This window comes from Lepidochelys kempii, chromosome 9 (genome assembly GCF_965140265.1).
Source record: "Lepidochelys kempii isolate rLepKem1 chromosome 9, rLepKem1.hap2, whole genome shotgun sequence".
Classification (NCBI taxonomy): domain Eukaryota; kingdom Metazoa; phylum Chordata; order Testudines; family Cheloniidae; genus Lepidochelys; species Lepidochelys kempii.
The window spans coordinates 72,479,166-72,503,045 of NC_133264.1; the positions used below are offsets into that span (position 1 = coordinate 72,479,166).

The 23,880-nt window shown below is 37.8% G+C and overlaps 1 protein-coding gene across 3 annotated transcripts in view; it reads right to left on the minus strand.

Moving 5' to 3' along the window:
- Window positions 1-410: 410 nt before the first annotated feature.
- KLHL4 (kelch like family member 4) overlaps window positions 411-23,880 on the minus strand; it is a 77,017-nt gene continuing 53,547 nt past the window's right edge. Inside the window, exons 5-11 of one of the 3 annotated variants that reach the window (XM_073360869.1) lie at window positions 20,873-21,085; window positions 16,850-17,036; window positions 10,628-10,852; window positions 8,640-8,802; window positions 5,437-5,649; window positions 3,657-3,828; window positions 411-2,182 (exon numbers count right to left, since the gene is read on the minus strand). In XM_073360869.1, coding sequence (XP_073216970.1) covers window positions 2,123-2,182; window positions 3,657-3,828; window positions 5,437-5,649; window positions 8,640-8,802; window positions 10,628-10,852; window positions 16,850-17,036; window positions 20,873-21,085 — 1,233 coding nt within the window. In that variant the 3' untranslated portion in view covers window positions 411-2,122. Of the gene's footprint in view, window positions 2,183-3,656; window positions 3,829-5,436; window positions 5,650-6,417; window positions 6,821-8,639; window positions 8,803-10,627; window positions 10,853-16,849; window positions 17,037-20,872; window positions 21,086-23,880 lie in introns of those variants that run through there. The other 2 variants (XM_073360870.1, XM_073360871.1) reach the window with 2 other exon arrangements.

The following is a 23,880-nucleotide window of genomic DNA, read 5'->3' on the forward strand; positions in this document are numbered from 1 at the left end:
GGGGAGTAGATCTTGGTTTATTACCTGAACCTGTTATGTCAAGAGAGTGAGATTAGCTCAAGAGAAGAGCAGGATGAACAGCACAGATATCTGGTGGAGAGATGGGTCTAGTGTGCTGAGGGCTAGGTAAGATTTTCTATTCCTCTTAAAACTGTCATTTCTCAGCTATTGGAAGGAACACATGACCTATATTGATGCAGCATCACCAAGAAAGGAGAGAGACTTGCTACTATGAGCAACACTGGGTCTTTTATATAAAACTACTTTAGGAAGAAAATGTCTTTTTGTCACTAGTACTGTTGGAAATACATACAAGTTAGGAATCACACAATTCTTGAAATACTGTTTAAAATTGCATAGAGACTTTCTTAGCAGAGAAAGTAAAATTTATTTTAATTCAGCATGCCATATTATAAACATAATTTGTGTGAATTGATTTGCAACTTTAAAAACATTTTATTTTTATAAATAATCCCATGGTTGCTGAGTCTTAGAACTTTTCTACACAATATATAGTATAAAGCCTGTTAAAACAGCATATTGAAGAGTTCTGAAAATGCAACATTCCATTCCCAAAGTTGCCTACATATTCATAAAGCACATTTGTTACTATTTTACCCTGAATTTTTCTCAGAATGAAATGATGATGAGTTCTAAAGGCTAACATAGACACTATCCAAATATCATGTTTTACGGTATAGAACATTTTACATATATGATAACATTCCCTAATGTATAATTCCAGCACACAAAATTATCAGAAATGAAAAAAAAAATCCTTCATATAAACTGGCACATGAAAGAGATGTAATGCAGTTGAATATTTTGTGCTGTTTTTCAAGTGATCCTTTGATTCAGTGAAGTTTATCTTCATTCTTAGCATTCTAGCTGGTTTCAGATAAAATGTAAACATGCTTATTTTAATGGTACATAATGTTACACAGTACACATGTTCTTTGACTACATTATTTTCTACTGTACATGTGAGGAAGCTGGCACTCTTCAGCTGAGGTCCTAGATTGTCATATCAATATGATATACATTTTTCCATTATGCAAGCTATATTTGATTAATGTAATTACACTAACATTTTACCAGTGATAAGTCTAACGCATGCTGATTATTCCAAAAAAGCCAAATTTCTTTAAAATATTTTGACAGATGGTTAGTGGGCAATAAACTGACTGTGTGATCAGGGTGCTACTAGTGCATATCAATACATTATCAAATTACCAATTTTTAGATACTGCAAGTTACATTAGCAATCTTTTTTTATAAATGAGATTTCATTTCAGTGGCAGAAACTTAATAAAAGAATGATTTGTTCAGACTCGGGCAGATATTTTAAAATGTTAGAGAATTTAATCGTCTGTATTGCTAAAAATGATTATTCTGTCATAGTGTTTAATAATAAAAGGTTAGACAGTATCACACTTATTATTAGTAACTAGGTTTTGTAATTTGGCACAGAATCAGTTCCACAATTTTCGGATATAATTTGCTTCTATATGCTTTTTAAAAATCCACTAAATATTCTCATTTGTGAAATTAGATGTCATTAAATGTAAACTTACATTAAAGGAACTTTTTCTGTGATTTTCAGTTGCCAGTGTTAGTTCTCAAACAGCCTTTTGCACAGTTACCTATCATTGAAGATTTATTTTATCCAGTGTCTGCTTTTCACTTACTTAAACACACATTTCTTGTTTTCGAAACATATAAACATTGCTGCTGATACGGACAAGAAAATGTCTATTAAGTCTTATTCAGTGACACACATCTATCACTTTAGCTGCTGTTGTATATTATTAACAACAACAAGTAAAGTTTTATAATAGACTTGAACCATTTAAACATTATTATTGTATTACTGTGTATCAGGTGTAACAAAATATTGATATTTGCATATGATTCATGTTTTGCAAAAACCTGTCTGTGCAATGGAGATAAACTTCAGTTTTGTGCTCAAACCACGTAATGGCTCAGATCTGAGTCTTCCTCCAGTAGAGAGCTGCAAAAATGTATGTAGTTTGTAGTATGTTCTGGAACTTGTCTCTTTTCCTCCTGTCACATGGTTTTTATGGAACTGTACTCAGGGTTTATTTCACACCAGGGACATCCATCATGGCAATTTCACCACAACAACACAAGCTCCAGCTCTTCCAATATTGACAGGGACTTCCTAAAAGGAGGAAACACATTTCTCTGTTTAGTTAATTTCATGTAATCTGTCACTCATGGACTCAAAGGAAAGCAGTGTTTTTTTTTCTAGTATGTAAAATCATTAAATATGTTTAAATAGAACCATGCAAAAGAGTGATTTAAAAAAAATGCAATGTTTGCTGTTAGCAGAATTTTAATGAACGCTGTCATGATTTCGTGGCCATATGGGGCTTTTCAGTTAGTGGAGAGAAAACTCAGTTTCTTGTGCTCCAGGAGCATGGGTCATGCTACCTACAGGAGAATCTCTGACAACTATAAGTAATAGGAGGTGGTCCAGAACACTGGTTCTCAACCCCTTGGGGGGTCACAGAGGTTTTCCAGGGGGTACATCAACTCATCTAGATATTTGATTAGTTTTACAACAGGCTACATAAATTCAGTACAAACTCAAATTTCATACAGATAATGACTTGTTTATACTGCTCTATATATTAAACACTGAAATGAAATAAATCAATTGGAATGTAAACATTATACTTACATAACTAAATGGTAAAAATAAGATAGCATGCTATTACATAAAGTTGAGCAGATCTTAAAATACCTGCCAGTAGAGGGCGGTGGTGACAAACATTAGTCAAGGCAATACCAAATCTATGCAAATATCAGTATTTTGATCAACATGTAAAATTCCACAGAACGGGATCAGTCTATGTGAAACTTTATTTTTAGGCAGAAAGAGAGAACCAAAAGAATCGGAGGTTCATTATAAAGTGAAAGTATTTGCTTTGACCTTTCACTTCTGCTTTCACTGTGGTTGACACATTATAGTAGGAGCAAATAATCTTCATTGATTAGAGCTGCCTTTTTATTCGCGTTATCAAATTTTTACCTTTTTCTTGTATGTTCCAAAATCTTGTAGATTATTACAGCACATTAGAATTTCATAAAGAACTGCATAGCTACAGTACACAATATGTAGTGGTGCAATACAGCTAAATGGTCAATTGTAACTGCAATCAAACAACTATATACTATCTACTTAAGGTGTTCTGCTCATCAGACTCTGAAAGTGGCTGTGCATCCACTAGCTTGGGAAGCGGGGATTGTGGCGTTTAACATTTGATCAAATACATCTCCGTAATAGTCTTGTGTTCAACAGAGCATATCCTGGTCTTGGCATTATAAGTGTGATCAGAGCCCACGGTTGAGGACATTTTGCAAAATTGCTGAAGCTTAAAGTGTGTTACTGTAAATTATTAACATATGCTCTCAGTGTTAATTCCATCTTAATATAGTTTTTGTTTGGGAATTAAGTTGATGTCATATATGAGGCACTACCAATATTTTATACATACGCAAAATAGTATCTTGATTTTTATATGTCCCAGTGTACAGCATATATAAATTATTTGTTTTTAATGTACTCACCTCTACTGTCCCTGTAATAATTAGTGTAGTGTCAAGTTTTTAATTTATTTATATGACATTACCTCTGTCCATTCATTATTTTGTGCATCATATGACTCCACAGTGTCCAGGTAACTGTGTCCATCATAGCCTCCTATTGCATATAATCTGTCCCCAAGAGGACAGACGCCAACAGCATCACGTGGTACGCTTAAAGGTGCCACTGTTGTCCAGGTGTCAGTTTTAGGATCATATCTAGGATATTTTATGACCGTGATTAGAAAAATAATTGGTCACAGGTAAGATAATGATTATAGCATTTTTAAATTCTAAACAACTCAGATTAGATGAACTACAGTACAGAAGAAAATGAACCAATTCATGGACAATTACAGTTAACAGCAGAGAGAGACAGAAGTAAAATGGTTTAATATTTTATTTAGCCACTAGAGGACTCTTCAAGCACACGCACAAAAAATCTTCTCATTTTACAGGACATAGTCACTGCCTATCATCTTAGATACAATTATTTCATGCTGTATAATGTGAAGTGTGCAGCAATAATATTGTGACAGTAGCTTAATCAGATAAATTGCTACAGATTTCAATGCATTCTTCTTCCCCTTTGCTCATAAAGCATGCAGCCACTATTTCAAGCCAGAGTTAACATTTAAAGTAAACTTCATTGCAAACATGAAACATTTCTCATGTAGGTAATATTTATTTTGATTAAAATATTTATCTTTATAAAAGTCGACAACTCAAAATATATACAGTAAATCTAACATGAGTTTTTTAGTTTGCTTCTGCCTATACAATCGCTTCAGGATACACTGGTATAAATCTCAATTCCCATGGAGTTAAGTTATTCCAGATTTACATCAATATAACAGAAAGCAGAATTTAACCATTCTGTCTATCCCCTCTGGTGTTTTGCATGTTCACCAGTGTTTCCCTTGCCTTTCTCAAAGCACCGCACTGCAGGAGACACCCAACAGTTCTCTCAGTACATACTGCCAATACTGCTAATTAAATGTCCAGACAAGTCACTGTTTAAGCAGGCTATGAGCATACTCTTTTCCTAGTTCATATTGCAAACTGGGATGGTGTGGGGGGCAGCACATAATATAACAATATTATTGTCCTTAAAAAGATGTGTCCAGTGTCTGCATTTTTCGGAGACTCTGTACGTCTGCTGGTAGCATCTCATATGCAAATATGCTTCAATAAGGTTCATTTAAAAATCTTTGCATAAAAGGGTTAATATGAAAGCTTTTCTTCAATAAATGCATACAAACCCAGCAACTATCTTGTAATATCTTGTTGCTGTTCATACTTAGCTCATGGCTTTGAGGGTTTAAGTGGGACTTAAATGGTGCATAGGCCTCGTGTTGTTGGGTATCTGGATAGAGATGAAGCTCACCTTTGAAGAACAGTAATTTAGGGAGGGAATATGCCACATGAGATCAACTTAATGTGCTTCTGAAACAGCTTTGTAAAGGGATGAACAAGTCCTCCATTAGCCATGATAGTTTATACATGCAACCTAGGGGTTTGGTGAAAACATAATTCGTTCAATTGACCTTCTAGAAGAAACACATCAATAGGGCTGATAAAACCTTGCCGGATTCTACTGCTGCTGGGTACGGAAACCCAAACTTTCAGATTCTGTTGATTTGTGTTCTATATGAACCCCAGCCTTCAAAAAAATCTATTTAAATTCAGCAGACCCTTAGCATTTTTATAATTTTACTTTTGTAATATATTTTGCAAATGTAATGTTCCAAGCTAAGGGATTTCCATTGTTGTACTGTAAGTAAATTTGTTTCCAGAGATTTTAAAAAAATAAATAAAAATCCTTACCTTTCCACACAATCAGAAAGTCTAGAACAGTGGTTGGAAGCAGGTGCGTCATGACCTCCCACTGCATATAAAAATCCATTGTACGTTGCAACACCAACACCGCCTCGCCTCTTAGACATTGAAGCACACATACTCCATTTGTTAGTATGAGGATCAAAGCATTCCATGGATTTTAAGCAGGAGCTACCGTCCCGTCCACCAACGGCATATAATCTACAATAATCCACATAGGGATAAACCAGTGCTGTAAACATATGTTCTGTCTTCACTCATTCATTTTAATAGAGATCTTATTTGTTTATTTTAAAGCATTTTAAGTGAGGCTAATCTCACAGACTGAAATTTGGAACTAACTATGCACTAGGGTTCTTTTCCATAATGCTTTTTGGAGAATATGATTCTAATCTCAAAGGGAAAGAATGCTACCATATTTTTGCATGTCTCACTATTAAGTATTATCAGTAGTATAGAAAAGAAAAATAAGATTAAAGAGCCTTTTCACATATGAACTATTCATTAAACATAATCTGAAGAGACAAAACAGGAAACAGGTAATCTTAAAAATAATATTGTTTTCCTACAGATGCTACAAATGTTTATTTTTGGATGGTTGACTTGTTGAACAAGGTATTGTTAAACAATGTTATTATTCCATTAATAATTTAAAACTTTATTAAACTGAATCTTATATCAGTTAAATTATTTGACACATCATTCCCTGTGTCTGAAAGACCTCAAGGTAGATTTCAGCAGGGACCTGTTATATCATCCTTTCTATTAAACTTGTGTGAAGCTACTGGAGGACACAGTGATGTAGTTTGCACTGTCTTGCCATTAGTATTAAAAAGGCATTTTACTTTCGGTAGTATGGTCTTTTTTGTTTTTTCCAGTGCCTGGCTAATATTAGGACCTTGATTAAAATGACCTGACTGAAGTTCAATCCAGGTAAGACACAAATGATGCTGACTGGTTGGGAGCAGAGAGAATATGGTGGGGATGGTGCTTGCTCTGTGACTCAGGATATTTTTCAGCCTTTTGTCAATAACTTTTATAAATCCTGGGACCCTTCTGGATTTCCCAATGTTTCTTGGGGGTTGCTCCCAGGCAGCTGCAGTGGCTTGATGGTGATTAGTGTGAGAATTTATTTCAGATCTGAACCTTATCTGTTATCCATGCCTCTTTCGGTTCCAGATTAGATTTGTACAATTTCTGCTTGCAGATTACTCAGACATTATATCCGGTGCAGAAGGGGGCAGTGTATTAAATGGTACCTGAATGGGGAAAATTGAATGTGTTCTTGAAAGACTTCATGAGAGTCCTATTCTCTTTTAGATGTAGTTCTTCAAGGTCACGTTGATCTTTCAAACCTTGCATGATGTTTATCCTACACACCAGAGAAATCATCATCTATCTCCATGAAAACCATCTTTACAGGTGAAATCAGATGATATATTCCCACTAGAGCTGGTTAGGAAATGTTTGTTCAAACCAAACTTCTTACTCTCCGCCCCTAAATTTTAACATTTTGTATGCTCATGGCAGTTTCTTTGACTCTGGCACACTCTTCATGGGTTGGACCCTACGAAGCTCGAGTTTTTGAATTCAGGGCAATGGATAAAGCTCACTTCCCTGCACAGTTGTTTGGCTGAGGAGGTATATACCTGAATGATATTTTTTCTTAATGTAAGAATATATACCCAGGCGCAATGTGATGGGCATGTTTTAGAAATTAAATATAAGATGTACCTCTCCCTTTCTCTGAAGGAGAAAGACCAAATACCACTACAAACTGGTATTGTTCCTACATGTTTCCTTGGGCAAAACACATTGTGTGTACTGAAACTCAATTAAAAAGTTTTCTGGTGTAGTTAATAATTGATGGATAAATATTCTAATTTCAGTACCATTGCTTTTTAAAAAAAAATAGATCCTGGGGAAACAAGGGAGAAAGTCTTTAAAAGTCTACATGGAAGCTTTTCACCAAGTTGAAGGGCAGTAGTAGGAGCTAAATGAATCACACCTGATCTCATCATATCCCCTGTTGTGTAGTAGATTACCTCACAAAACTAACAGACATAATTTAGGTCAGGTTGGAGCCAGGCAGCCTGTTTCAAGAGTGCTTGAGGCCTGAGACACCATGGGGCTGGATTTCCTCTTTAGCAAAGGGATTTCCTGCATATCAATGTAGAAGACACTAAGAGGAGTTTCTTGTAAAATTTATACTGAGGATGTCTGCAAGGTATTTCCTCTGTGATAAAATGGGCTTGAATAGCTAGTTCTGCTTCTCTAAATGTTTTGAGTAAACATATACATGAAACTCTTTTCTTAAGGTCATTTGCCAGCTTCATTCTGCCGTTGCATATTTTGGGTTATAATTTGCTTGAATCTGAAAGTTTTATATAAATGGATTTGGCAGCATGGGATGCAGAGGGGTGTGAGCCAGGGGACCTTGTCATGCTCATCCATGCCCCACAAAACATCATACCGAGAGGCTTCGAAAAGCAGCTGTGCCATTTCACCTGGTTTTCCAATTTCCTTCCTGACTGGTGTGTGGGGAATGGAGGATAAAATTGATCCAACCATATACCAATTTAGGAATTGCTCCACCAATAGCTGAAATGCTGCAGCCCCTTATTAAATTGGAAAAGAGAAGAAAATAAAATGTGCCTCACTACACAACACTGGGAGGAGGGGCAATTTTTAGCCAAAGATGCATGGATAGAATGTCTACTTTTGTGCAAAGTTCCTGGGGATCTGTAGTGTCTCTGAAACGTACACAGAACATCCATTTTAAATTCTCATCAGAAAGATCCAGGAACAATAAACTGCCTGGAACTCAATTTGTCTAGATTAGATGGAAGAAAAGACTATATAAACCCTGACAAGACTAAAAACTATGGCTCTGGGGAGATAAATTATTTCAAACCTGTGGTATCATTTCAAATTAGCATAACTATGAATAGCTAAAATACCATAAAGATACAATTTATGAAGGGAAAATTTGAAAGGCTATTTACCACAATAATTTTTTGAGGTTGTGTGGTCTGTGATGATGTCTTTTTGCTATTCTACAATCTTAAATTCTCTTCAGAGAAGACGTTATTAAATATTGGAAGTAAATGGTCACACATACATAGCTGAGCAAAAGTAAGTAAACAACCCTCCAACCCACCCCCAGTCCTTCAGCTTGTCTGTTTACATACTTGCTATTTAATGGGGCAACCCCCACTGTGCTTCTAGGAGTTGACATGCTAGCAACATAATTCCATTGCCGTGCCTGGGGGTCCCATCTTTCTACTGTATTAAGATAACTCCATCCATCATGACCGCCAACAGCATACATTGGTCCTTCAAGCATTGCTACGCCTTTGAAAAATAGAATTGGGGACAAAATTAGATAGGTCTGACATCAGAACATTTCAGTAACTAATATTCATTGCCTGCTATAGTTATGGCTTTTCATTTCTCTAAAAATGTCTTTACAGAATAATCATCTCATATAAATCTATATAAAATCTGCATGACACTGAGCAGAATGTAAGTCACAGACACTTAATGTGAATACAGTATTTCTGCTGGGAAAACACTGACTTTCACTCAAAGATAAACAGGGAAGCAGTTTTAACATGGACGCTCCCCGCTCCAGGGTTTGGCCATTTCCATTTGTACTGAACCCTTCAGGTTAGTAGTAGTAGTATTTATTAATATGTTTAGGAGTTGCACATAAGCTCATTGACGCTATGCATTTAGGTACAGGAACAAGATCATTCAGCTACTGTGGAGCCTTTGAGTTTTCTCATTTCCCTTTAGGGATGGATGGCCCTTCATATTGTTTAGTATACTTTATATTATGTTTAGTTTTTGTTGGTTTTGTTTGAATCTGGATGCCTAAAGTTCGACTTCTAAATCCATATTTACAGGCCTAAATATAAATAGCCTGATTTTCAAAGACACAAAATCTAATTGAAGCTAATAGGAGCCATAGGTTCAAGACAGCTTTGAAAATCAGGCTGATTTAGGAACCAAACTATAAACATTCAGGTTTTAAAGTTATAGTTTATATATTGGGTGAATCCTCCCCATTGAAGTCAGTAGTAAAACTGTCATTGATTTAATTGTGGCTAGGATTTCACCTGTTTATGTCAGATATGTAGAGCTCCTACTTGTCTTATCAAAGCAAATAGTTGCAAAGTTGACAGACCTGGAAGAGCGCTAAGCTGTGATGTCAGTACAGAGTACTTGGTGGAAAGGTATAACATGCCATGGGACTGGGGTGATTGAATGGTTATGAATCTAATTTCATCAGTCATTTGACTTTTAAAATTATTATTCTTATTGTGTTTACTGTAACGATTATCTTTGTGAACAGCTTGAAGATTTTCATGAAATACTTGTTTCTAGAATTGTGTCCTTCTCAATTCACATGCTACAATTTATCCCAAAGAAGGATTTTCAGCCTTTTAAAATCCTGCTTATATTGAGCCACCCAGCCTTAAATTTGTCCCTGTTTTTGTTGTTCTGTAATGGGAACACACAATTGTATGTTTATGGTTGATTTCACATAGTTATTAAAGATGTATAGAGGGATATAGTCCAAAGGTACATTAAGTTGTATGAGCTTTCTCTCAGTAGGATAATTGGTAAAGTAGAAGAATATTTTTCTAAATAGAATTGAAAGGACAAATTCATTGAATGTTGTAAAGTGTGTTGATTATAGGATGTAGGTGTTTGTAAATATATTATTCTTTGCACACTTATATTTAATTATATTTACCAGTGTTATAGGTCCTTATTTTCAGACATGCTGAGCACTCCCAATGCTAATTGAAGTCAATGGCATCTGCAAGGTCCATCGTGTATTGCAAACGGATCCCTTAGATAGTCAATGGGAATTTAGAATTTCCTACTAATTTGTTACTTTTACCTTTGTATATATTTTTGCAAATGTTCAGAGCAAAATTAGCATTGAAAGGCCAGTGCAAGTTTGTTAGGATAATAACAAGGCAGGATTTTATAGCAGTGGGAAAGTAGCTGGATTTGAAAAATATCCTGTATAAACATTGCTTTGTACTGGTAAATATTTAAAAAAATTATGGCAACACTTAACTTTTACATTTATCATTCTTAAAATCAGTAGTATTAATCTGTAAATGTGGTGCAATATGTATTGTACAGTAACTCTAACTCTTACCTAAGCCGTGTCTGTGAGTTGACATAGGAGGCATTATAGTCCAAACTTTGGTAGTTGGATTGAAACATTCAACTGTATTAGAGGTTTTCAGGCCATCTCTTCCTCCCACAATATAGAGCTTGTTGTCTATTACTGCTACTCCAAACTGCAATCGTCTACCATTCATGGTACCAATTTGTATCCAACTGTTTGTCCTAAGGTCATATTTCTCAATTGTAGTGGTACCTGTTAAAAGCATAATTATAAAAACTTTAAACTACATCAGAAGGTCCTTAGTGTTTAACATTCAGTAGTTTCTATTCCAAAACCCTCTCCACTCCCCAACGCATCCCCGTCATGGATACCATTACTAAATTTGAAGGCTTTGACAATGCTGTGCATGGACTCTTATTGAGATCTAGTTCTTAGGTTGAAAATTGGGGACTTACTGAGACAGCTGCATTAAATGCATTGGTATAGCATCGTCAGGCATATAAAAGTAAACCAAGCACTAGAGACTGCAGAATTAGATGTAAACAAATGTTTTGGCTATAGTTAATTTTGCAAAGTTGTTAAATTCATGAGTTATTTAGGTACTGTGAGGTTCTCTTCTCTTCATTTCCTTATGAATATGGTATCTGGGGGCACTGTGGTGCCTAGCAATATTCGTACTTAAATTGTTGCAACCATAAGAAAAATTGCAGATGCCATGTTTAAATATCTGCCCTTTAATATATTTATGAATGTATATGAGTCCTGCATGTGCATCCAAAACAACATTTGATATACTTTTTATTTTATTAAAAACAGACACGGTAAAATTGTCTTGTTACCATGAATTCCAGCCATGTCATGGGCTTGAAATAATCCTATATCTGCAATAATACATGATCTGTATTTTCACTTTTCTTTTTACATTGCTGTGTTTTTTGTAATGCTTTGAGTGAAAGGGTCATTTCTACCTCTATTATTAGAACCCTGACTCCATGCCACTCAAAATTACACTTTTCAAAGCAATGGCTCCTGTCAGTCATTCAGTAGTTGCTGTTGCTTCCATAATTGTTGATTTAACACATCGGGGAGGCAACTGCCCAGTAACTAAGGTAGGCAGGCGGCAATTGTTAATCATACCTATGAGTCCGAAGATTCTTTCTAGCATGATTGGGTGGTTTCATTCATGTGGTCTTGAAGGCAACCATATGGAAAAACAAATTGATTTTCTGCCTGTCCCCTAATGTGAATAAAATCTACTAATTTTGATAGAAGTGAAGGCAAGTACCACAAGCCCTGTAATTAGCAATTAAAGTATGGTTTATGGCACCAACACAACAGCAGGAAGAAACTGGAATGAAGGTTTAGAATTTACTGCATAGTACTCTCACAAATCCAGTCAGGAGTGACTCCACACTATGTTTAAGTATATTGAAATAACCAGAACAATATCTAATGTTCTCTTTTTATCTCCTTCTGGTGGCTGTTGCATGCTTTTCAAAATCTAATGACTCTTGAAATTAATCTGACTAATCCCTACTGCTCTGACTAACACCATGGAACACATCGCTGCCTACCAGACCCTGTTTGGATATACCATTCCAGATACATTGGAGGAATAATGGGGCAATGGAACTAAAGAAATCGAGAAGTTTAAAATAACATTTTAAAATGGTTTGTCTTTTTATATTTTGGCCGCCTTCTCCCCCCGCCCCCCCCCGCTGATCTTGTCCCTTTTCCTAGTTTTAAACTTTCTTCCCCTTCCCTAGTCTCTCCTTTTATTCTGAATTTGTATATCCCTTTCACTACCTCTTTCAATGCTCTCCATTTTGTTTGCCTATTTGCTACTCATTCCTTTGACCCCTCCCCATTTGCTCTGCTCTCCTAATGCGTGAGCTTTCACAAAATCCTCCAGTCTGATTATTTCAAAAGATTTAAAGAAACATTCAACCCACTAATTTTAAAAGTAGGTGAAATTACATTAACTCTGTATGGTGACACTAGTCAGCTCTGTGTTTTTGGGGAACCAGGGCGCAGTATCTAGCCTGTTTGACTCCTGAAAGACACACCACCCCACAAGTCTCTGATTGAACCAAACTGATCAGAGAAAAGGCTTGCAGAAAGCAGTGAAGGGCGTTGGGAGACATGGCTAGACCTCTTCTGACAAGGGTGACAAGATTAAGAAATCTCCATTAGTATACAGATTGAACAACAGAGACCACTCCCCTAGCCTCATCTGCTTGAAAGATGGGACAGGGAGACCTCTCCATTTGCATACAGAATGGAGAACAGAGAAGCGCACTGAACTCTGGTACCTGAAAAGCAGGGAAGCATTGCATGGGGGATCTCTGTTCCAGACGTTAATGAACCTACACCTGCACACACCCAGATCAGCAGTTATCAGGCCAATTCTAGTAATGAATCCTTGATTGATATCCAAAATACTGAAGCAGCCAAGTTGTACTGTGAGCTCCCTGGAAGAAAACACCACCCCATAGCCAAGAGTGATCAGCTCCTATAGTCTAGCCTAAAGAAAACCCTTGAGTCATCAGTTTACCCATAAACAAAGCTAATGTTCTCCTTGAACCCTTGTTGTTTCTCTACAAAAACCCCTACCTATGCCCAAGTAAGTGTTCTGATGCATGGGCCCAAACTCTGCCTCAGTTCCACTGGGACTCCATCTCCTGACTGATAGTGCTGGGGGCTCTGCCTTTCTCCAGCACTCAGGACACTGAGCTACCACCATCACCTGGGAACCCCGACCAGTTCAAGCCTCATGGAATGGGTGAGATTTCTTTTTCTTTTTCTTTTTCTTTTTCTTTTTCTTTTTCTTTTTCTTTTCTACCTCAGGTATTAACCTTTAATAATATAACTGTTATGTTGGTTTAGGCTCTCCTTGTGTAGTTATCACTATTATTGAATAAGTAACTTTTATGGCTAAGCTGGTTGATTCTCTCTCTCACAACTTTACTCTTTTGTGTTTTTAGCTTCCCCCATTTACTCTGCAGCAACGCTTCTTTTACCTAAGCTAAAGATCCCTACAGTGCCCAAAATACTCATCAAGTGGGTTACTACCAGTATAATTGTGACGTGAAAGTGGGGATAGGGACATGTTAAACCTATGGCACATAAGAGTGGCAGCTGAAAGTGCTGCTTGGCCCAGCCTGATGAGACCAGGGGCATATAAGGATGACAGCTTGAAAATGCTGCTTGACCCAACCCATTGAGTATAGGGACATATAAGGGGGTCAGCTTGAGAGTGCTGATTGATCTGGTCTGCTCAGACTTGCTCTGTGTGTGTGTGTGTGTGTTCTTCTGGTTCTAGGGCTGGAGGATCACAGTCCTGGGGAACCTAGGTCCTGCAAGATAGCTCCATTGGGAGTGGACTTGCAGAAGGAAGGAGTAGAGCTCCATATGAACACACAAGTGACATAAGCAGTACATTAATAGAATTACAGACCCCCCCACCCCAGAAGAGTAACCCTAATAAATGAGCATACCCCAAAGTAACGGGCACATCTGGTAACAGTGTATCTGTGCATACCAGCTGTAATTTTCAGAGAAGCCTACAGGAGTCAGGCAGCTAGCTCCCATTCAAATTCAATGGGATTTGGGAACCTAGACGCCTCTGAAAATTTCAGCAAATAAGCCTAGTTTTGATCTTCCTTTGAGCTGTTTCACAATATCCTCTGATAAATACAAATGGTACCATAGGTGGTTGTGGAGTTTTTTTGGTGGTTTTTTTTTGGCGGGGGGTGGTGGGAGTGGGGGTTTTTTGTTCTCCTCACAGAATTGCATTATTGGTAGAGGTGATAATTTACTCCCATTCCCCATGCTGTTGTACTAGTGTACAGTAGTTAGGTGTTGATTGATTTTATCTTACAAATCCAATGCAGGCTCAAGATGTGAGTCAGAGTGGTTATGGGAAAGTGGGGAAGTGAGGAAATACTGACTTCCTAACCATCAAAAGGCGAAAGTTCAAACAAATGGACTCTTTCCAAGATAATGAGTAAAAAGAGTCACTGATGGGAAGTACACATGTTCATAAAAAAAGTCCTTTCTTTTTATAGTCCTTGCTTGGAAAACAAATTGCCTTTTTTTTCTTTTGATGGGGGAAAAAAACCCTAGTTTATCTTTAAGCTTACAGTTCTTGGTAGCAGATGATTTACAACAATATCATTTAGTTTGATGAAACTAACTTCAGGAAAGAGCCTCAGTTTCTTTCCTTTATCTAGTGATAGGTGTCATCACGTGTGTTTCACTTTTAAAAGATTGTAGAGTTGCAATTATTTCAGACTCTTCAGGGAACACAAATCAATCATGCTAACCATTTTTCTTGCTCTTCATAACACTGGCTGTTATGGATATTTGATGTTTAGGAGGTGAGCTGTAATTTTTAAAGGAACTCAGTATATGTAATACTTTTAAAACCTAAAAGTGGAATGGGCAACTGTCTTGAAATGCTATTAATATTCATTACATACAGCAAAATGTAATAAAGGAGTGAATCACTAGTCTTGAACCTAATTATAACATCCTATCTTGCTGCTTATTTTCTGAAGAGCAGGAGCTCTGTGACGTAACCCTATGACATTTTGGAATAATTGTATTTCCAGGCTCACATACTGTAGGTATGAGGGTAAGGTTCCTGCAGAACATTAATCAGTATGTTCCTTAATGTATGAACTATTCCATTTTTAAAGTGACATACATAAAAGTATTACAGTCCATATGAACTTGTACTTCCGGTCTCTTGTTAGTAATTTGAAAAGGCTTAATCACAGAGTGCTGTTGAATGACATTTCTATGTATAATTCTTAGTAAATCATTAAAGAATAGGATGCGGACTGTGAAAAGAAACTGCTAAGTGATATTTCCTTGATTTTTTGGTTGTGTACATGCCATTATGACTGAACATGACTTCAGGTGTGAGAATGTGCTCACCACACTGTATGCTTTGGGTTCTTGTCCAGCTGGTTGGAAGAAAAGGGTTTGTTGCATCTTGAGGGGATCCTTCCACATCTGGTAGCAGAGGTAGAGGAAGGGGGGAAAGTTTACTTGTGCAGAGCAACGAGGAGCAGGAAATAGCTGGAACAAATTGGGGGAAGTGGAAGGTGGTGGTATTTATATTTCATGCAGTCCCAGAGAAAGCTCTGCTTCACTTGGATCATTGAGAGGCTGAGAGCACTTCCCCCTCTGCCCCATAGAATCTAGAAAAAAGGAACAGTGTCCCTTCGTGATCCATTGTGAGTATCACACTAGTTGCCCTTTCCTCTCAGGGGCTATGATGGATTTTTTCCCTCACTGTCAGTATGGGCTTTTTCACCTTCTCCACAGCAGGTTTGGGACCCATTAGGGTGGGGCCAAGGGAGTTAGGTTGTAATGTTGCAATTTAGTAAGTAAAATTGTGGCATATGTCAAATGAAGGTTCCTGTTATGGAAAGGCTATAGTTAGTTATTGGATAAAATGGATTGGACAAGGTTGTAAAGGAAATCAGCCCTTATGGGAGCTGAGGAAGGGAAATTCATGGCACCTACATCTGTTACACCAGGGAACCAACTTCCTTCCTCCTCTAGCCCCCTTAATCCTCTTATAAGGGGAAGGCAGTGGCGTTCCAACAATGGGATGGCTGGGAAATGTAGAACACCACTGTAACAATTAGTCTTCAGGGACAAGCTGTAGGAATTTTCTTTGCAGTACTGAAAAATGTTATGTATTGTTGCAAGAGTGAAAAAAACCCAAGACTCTAACGAAAGGTTCTCTTTTTTAAAATATGTGATTAGCTTTGTTTAGAAGCGATAATAAATGATACTCTTAAAATGGTCCAATAATATTGAGTTAATTTTTTTTACTTTTCTATATTTTCCCTCTCACCTTTCAGGATTTGGTTGAGACTGGTGCTCAAAGTTCTAAAACAATATGCAAAAGATCGTTTCACAGTATTTCCAAACTGGCCACACGTAGGTAATAATATAATTTTCTTCTCATCATTTTTTCAGAAAAATTCTGCTGTAAACCTCTAAATTTTTGAGTGCTCTTCTGAATTGAACCTGAAGTCTAAACTTTGAGAAGTTAATCTATTACTTACAACTGTGGGTCTTCCTGCTTGAAGGCATAGCACAGAGTAAGAGGATCATTTATTCTTTCATCCCTAAATTTCTGTGTTTAGAAACTTTCTAATAACCCAATAACTGCTTTGTCACTTATTATCTGGGTGTTCCTAAAATAACTGAAAAAACTTCCAAACTTGCCTTTAGTAGCATCCATGCCTCCCACAGCATAAAGTGCACCCACTGTAGACTTCCTAGGTTTAGTTCGAGGACTCTGCAGCATGGACCTTCTTTCCGGTAGGAGATGATACTTCATAGCTTCCATAAGAAGTTTCTGACACTCAAGGTCATGTGTGAACATTGGGCTATTTTCAAGATCTGCTAGTAACTGAGAAATCAAACAGATTGATCTATACTCATTTAAATAATAAAAGATAGGATAAAGCTTAATATCTGAAACAAAATCACAGATCTAATTATCTTGGGCCCATCTTTCATGTGAGGTTTGTCATAGTCCAAATAAATTATCTGATGCAAACTAATGTAAATATAAGAAAATAAAATCTTGAAAAGGTTTTTATTTACTCTTATGAACAGCCACAATCTTGCTCCCATTGAAGTCAGTGGCAAAACTCCCTTTGGCTTGATTAGAAGCAGAAGCTCGTCCAATATAATAAAGGAGGCAACTTTACTAATAGAGAAACTAATTAGAAGTCCTATGTCCAGTGATGAGCTGCCAGAAGCTCAAGAACCAGTTCCTTCACTCGCTCCAGGTCTTTGGCAGCACTGAAGGACTCGCCGCCGAAAACCCAGAGCGAGTGAAGGACCCACAGTCGAAGTGCTGCCGAAGGCTTGGAGTGCCGCCAGGTCAGTAAAAATTCTCGTGGGAGCCTCCCCAGCTGAGAGCTCAGGCAGAACAGACAGGACGGTCCCGTGGGCCACATCTTGTCCATCCCGCCTGAGCTTCCCCACCCCTTTAACAACCAGTTCTAAACCAGCTTCAAAATTTAACAACCGGTTCGCCTGAACCAGTGCGAACTGGCTCCAGCTCACCACTGCTTGTCTTTTATTTTTTAAATGAAATATGTGTAATATCGATATCCAGCCTGCAACTGTAGAAGCTTATGCACTTTGGGAACCCACATGCAGTGTTGGAGTCTAGGTTTGATCAGCACTTCATATTCTGACATGCGTACCAGACTGACTAGGGTCCCTCTCATACCCTTTAAAAAAACTAGGAAGGAAAGAGGAATGACCTCCGATTCTGACCAACTAGCATGGTTGAAATGCATAGAGTAAAAATATTAAGAGAATCAGAAAGCCATAAAATAATTATGAAGTGATATCTAACAATGCATGTCATATAATGCATTGCAACACATTACATTCTGTTTTGATGTTGGGTTGCATTGACAGTCTCATACCACAAATATCACAAAGCTGTAATAAGATGTCAACTCACTACAGAATTGTAAAGCTGTCTCTGTGACTCCCTTTGATAAAGTGTCCATTTCAATGTTAAAGGTTGAGTAATGATGCATGTAATGAAATGTACACTGCTGGTTTCTATGTTGTGTGGTATGCTGCTAAAATTCAAGACAATAAAAGTTTTGGATGTTTTTTAAAAATTATTCAGTCTTCGGACTGATTTGCAATTTAAATTTAGTGATTTTGTAGGATATCCAAGTTTCTGTTACTAGATGAGAAAATACAGCAAAGCACTCACTACATTTCAGGTAGATACGCTGTAGACTGGTATTTTAAAAATGGGCAGATTTTCAGCACGAATAACCATATTGGCCTTATGATATCCTTTTTATCTGTTTATTGGATCTTTGCAAATCAATAATAGTTACTTGACCATTTACCAAAATATCAAATCTTTTTAGTATAGAAATATGTTCTTTACCAAACTGAAAATACGTACATCTGTGTGTGAGAGACAGAATACGCCCCTGTATTAGCACCCAACACATGATTGTAATAATCTTTGTACAAAATATGTCTTTTCAGGTATCATTTAAAAACTCATAATTAGCTGGTCAGTATCATCCTGATAAAATATTTGTGGCAACATTTTATGTAAAGTTATAAGATTTACTTGTATATTGTTGTTAACACACATTTCAAACACCACAGCCCTGCCAAAACAGAAATCAGCAAATAGGAATGTTCTAGACAAAGGAATGTGTACTTGCCTTAATTTGCACTTAAGCAATAAACAGAGTCATCAAGCTGGGAGGGAAACAAAGAAGGCTCAACCAGGTGAGAAAAAGCCATCAGGGAACATCCTTCCAAACAGACTCTTTGTCTCTTAGTGCCCAACTTGAAATATTTTTTTCAAGAGGGGGACTGAATCTATAAAAAGGAGGGACAAACGCCCCCTGGGGCCTCTTTTACTCCCCCTGCCTATCGCATTCACTGCACGTGAAGAGAAAAAGGAATCAGGTGCTGGACTCTGGGTGAGGGGTCCTGATCTCAGAGTTTGCTGAGTTTGCAATAATTTGCTGGAGAAACTTTTCTTGAATCTAATATAGTTGTTTGGGCATTAATAAATATCTGTATTTTCTGGTAACCATTTCTGATTTTTATGCCTAATTACTTATACTCAAATCAATTTCTTTGTAGTTAATAAACTTTTTACTGCTTTATCTAATTGTGACATTCCCCTGGTGTTATCTGGACCAATGATCTGCTAGGTCAATCCTTGACTCTGGGATCCAGCCTTACCCTGCTTCGTTATGAGAACCCCCCCTCCCAGGCTGTTCACTCACAGCCTCTGGCATGTAAGCTGCTGCCAGCTACGTGAGTGAGCACTTTTGGCCAGCAGCTGCTTGGATTGTACAACTGAATGACACTAGCCAATATCTCCAATCCCAGACACAACCCTAGGAACCCCCATCTTTCAGCGTCCAGTTATGCCCACTGGATGCTGCAAGCTTATATGAGTTCATCAATTTAACAAAGAAATTGATATGTACAAGGCTTATCATCCCAAGGGGAGTCTCTGACATACTTCAAACCAAACACACTGCTTCAGATAGAATAAACAAACAAAATTATTAACTACAAAAGATAGATTTTAAGTGTTTATAAATCCAAGCACCAGAAGTCAGATTTGGTCAAATGAAATAAAAGCGGAATGCATTCTAAGCTGATCTTAACATTTTCAGTGCCCTTGCAAACTTAGATGCTTCTCACCACAGGCTGGCTGGTTGCCTTTCAGCCAGGCTCTCCTCTTTGATCAGTGCTTCAGTTGCTTGATGGTGTCTGTAGATGGAAGTGGAAGAGAGACTGCATGGCAAATGTCTCTCCCTTTTATCATGTTCTTTCTTCCCTCTTGGCTTTGCTTCCCCACTCCTTCAGACTCAGGTGAGCATTACCTTATTGTAGTCCCAAACTGACCAAGGAAAGGGGGATGACTCACTCGAGAGTCCAACAGATCCTTTGTTGCTGCCTAGGCCGGTGTCCTTTGTTCCTGTGAGGCTGGGCTGGGTTTGTCCCATCCATGCCCTGATGAGATGTGAACTGCCCCTCTGCTCCTGGAGAGTTTTGCCTGGGCTTGTTTTAAGCCATGAGGACACATTTTGAGCCTCAAACTATATACATGAAATTACAACCTATAAGAATACTATAACAACAATGCTCAGTGCATCATGAGCCCTCCAAAGACATCCGACAGGACAAATTTGCATTGGATACCACACAATCATATTTTAAGGATGAACAAGGGGGTGCAGGGTGTTCCCTTAAGGTTCAGAGCATCACACTAATCTAATGTGTTTAAACTGAGGAGTCTGAATAACTATTTGAGATAATAAACTGGGATACAATTCCCTTAAAGGAATAACAAATTTAAAATATGTGTACTGTCCCAGAGAGGGCTGAGTAGGACAAACATGTCTGTGGAAAAATCTGAGACTGGGGTGTGTGTTAGGGTCACTCTGCAGAATAACCGAGGATGGTGAGTGCCACAGTGTAACCCAAAGATGGCTGGCAGGTAGCAGTTGCATACAGACCTTCAAGGTGTGGCTTGAATACTGGAAAGGCTGTTTCTGAGTGGCCCAGGTGGGAGCTACTTCAGCAAGTCATTGCAAGGCTCCCAAGATTGTAAGGCAGGAGTGACACAGCCCCCTACTGAGCTGGATTGTACCCTGGCAGCGAGGAAAGATTTTGAGCAGGTAGTGATTTAAAGCTATTACCCCTTACTATACATTCATATACCTGTGGTGGGAGTAGCGGCAGCCTAATGTAAGAGAGGAGCATTCCTAGGTCTTGTTGCCTGCTTTGCAAATCATGTCTCACCCACATCATTAAAGCCTGGAATATAGCTTCTTCATCTGGTACATTGATGTCATCGCTAGACAGGAGTTTTGCAATTTCACTAGCAGGAAGCAAAAGAAATTCCTGATTCTTTATTACTTCTGTGAAGTGTTCCTAGAAAGGAATAGATTTCAATGAACTCATGTTACTGACACCCTGATACAGTATATGAACAGAGAATGCATCTTTTGCATAGATTGTATGCCTGCTTCCCAATAGAATCTAGACAAATGTTCTACAGATTACTGAATCTAACATGGTTTCTTAAGTACAGCCAAAATTAATTTCTTTAAGAAATTGTTTTCCATGCCTAAAAAGAAATAGATAACTTGAAATGTAGAATGCAATTGAAAACCACATAGAAAAGATCTAGAGGATTTGTACTGAGTTTCTATGCCAACCTTTCATTTGTGAATTCCAGACCGTGACTTATGACTTAAGTGAGATATCAAAGTGAGTTTTGTGGCTTTAGCCTTCTTTAGAGATAGTGTATGAACAGGATAGATCTAGAGGCCAGGAACTGTTTCAGAGCAAAGCACAATGAGCCCCCAATCCAAACTGGGCCTCTGGACACTGCTGTAATACATAAATAATAGTACACCACTACTAACAAGATAGGTTAGAATTCCTCTGGATCTTACATCTTTGTTCTTGGAGACACTGGCAGTTGGGTCTGAGCCATGTGTTCCATTCTAATTACTGCTGCCTCAGCTCCTTCTAGAATCTTCTGTCAGTCGGTCTCTTTATGGTTAGCAAAGGAGCTCCCGCACAGGAACCGTGCACTGGATTTTTTTCCCCCATGGCTACTCCAGTTCTTTTGAGGAAACTAACTATTTTTAGGCAGCTCCATCTCTTTCAAGCCATTGGTCACTCCTTCATCAGAGGCATGGAGGGCTAACATGCATGAGAGGTTCGAAACATCATCATAGTTGCTTTGACATTTCAGTACTAGGTAGAAGAACAACTATGTTTTTTCTGCCTTAGCACACTAGCACCTAGCAGGCTCAGGGGTCCTCCTTTGATACATCAGCAGTGGCAAGGAAAGGCAACCTGGTGAGTTGGCAATTTTAGGGGTGCTCCCTCAGGAGTGTATTTAGAAGGTTCTGGCGGGGGAAGAGGCAGAGGTGAGACGGAGCTCAGGGGAGAAGCTCATACCCAACTGTCCGTGTCAACAATCTAATACCTTGGAGATCTCGAACCAGTTTGGCACTAGAAAGCTGAGGCCCCAGGACAAGAATCTTGGGTGGTATCTTCAAAGAAACAGAATTACAGGGTAGTGATTTTTTTTTTAACATTGTGCTATGTTGTGAACAAACTTTCGAAACACTTTGGCTTAGTTGTCACACTCTGCCCAAAGAGAGGCCCAGGAACAGAAGCACAATGGTGGTGAAGTTCATTAACAACAGTATGGAGAAGATTGTATGCCATATGCCTAGAGAGCACCCAGGTCCAGAGAGAGATAAATTCCTCACTTTTTTGAGCATTAAACACTCAGATTGAATGATTTATTCTTAATATATAGAGGGATTATTAAAGATTGTTTTACTATTAATATGATATTTCATCCAAGATTAGAAGTAAAACAACTCTCTAGGTCTCTCAAAACCCCTGAAAGTTGCACCCATTTTATAGAGATTAATGACCTGAGTTTCAGCTGCATGAGGAGCATGGTTACTAAGTACTTCTGAAAATGATTCTGTAAGTGATTTGTCCAAAGTTTACAGTGAATCAGTGACAAAATCAGGAATAGAATCCAGGATTTTTGACTCCATCTTATGCTCTGAATCAAGATGGAGTGATTTAAATCCAGGTTATTTAAATGACTTATTTTTAAAAATTGTATGTGCGCACACGCGCGCGCTTTTCATGAACAAGCTTTTCTATCTTGATTTAACATGAGACTTTCTCTCTGTAATCCATTACTCTATTGTCAAGTACATGTAAAAGAAGGAGGAAATTACCCAGTTTTGGAGGCCTGATGCTGCCCCAGTTTCAGAAGAGGAAGCAGCACCTGCTAGCCCCTACACTCCAGCACAGTCTCTACACAACGACTATATGTTGTTCTAAAACAATTTAAGATTGAAAATCAGAGCTAAATTATACTAATAAACCTGGAATAGAATACATACAATCAGTTTGAATGTCCAATTTATTGCTGGTTAGATATTGATGAATGCAAATGTCTTAAATACACCAAGTTCTTACCTCAGCATTCTTTTGCAGTAAACTGTGACAAGTCTTGACCACATATTTGTACTACTAAGGGCAGAAAAGATAGCAAGAGAAAATACATTTTCTCTTTAACAATACCTTTTGTTAGACCATGGAAATTCAGTCCTGGTTATACATTTCTCCCGCTAAAATCTCAAATACTTGGGGACCCAGGCCTGCAGTTTTTACTCAGGTACAGTTCTCCATGGACTGCAGGATTTTGCCATGAATCTTGGTGTCCTAAAATCTTTCATTCAAAGCAATATTTTTATTTTCCCAAAAAACACTACTTCTGGAAGTCTAATTACAAGTCAGTAGTAAGGAAAATAAATTAAAGATGATATTTGTTGTACACATGTAGCCAGGTATGTTTGCATTCAGTGGATGTGCTTGAAATATAAATTAATATCTACAATTACATTAAAGTAGTATATCATATTTGAAAATATAATGCAACCTGGAACAAGGAGATGGAGACATTTTCAAAGTTGAAAATATCACGCGTTTTGTTTGTAGGCAGTAATATGTTATAGACTTCATTATAGTAATGTTAGAGACTTTATTACTATTTAACTTGAAAAGAGTTATTGTATTTAAAATAGATATAAAAATAACAGTATTGGGGGTTTAAAGGAGATGTTCACTTTGGTCCTTAATACACATCCTGCTCTAATGTTGTGATACTCCAGGGAATAGGA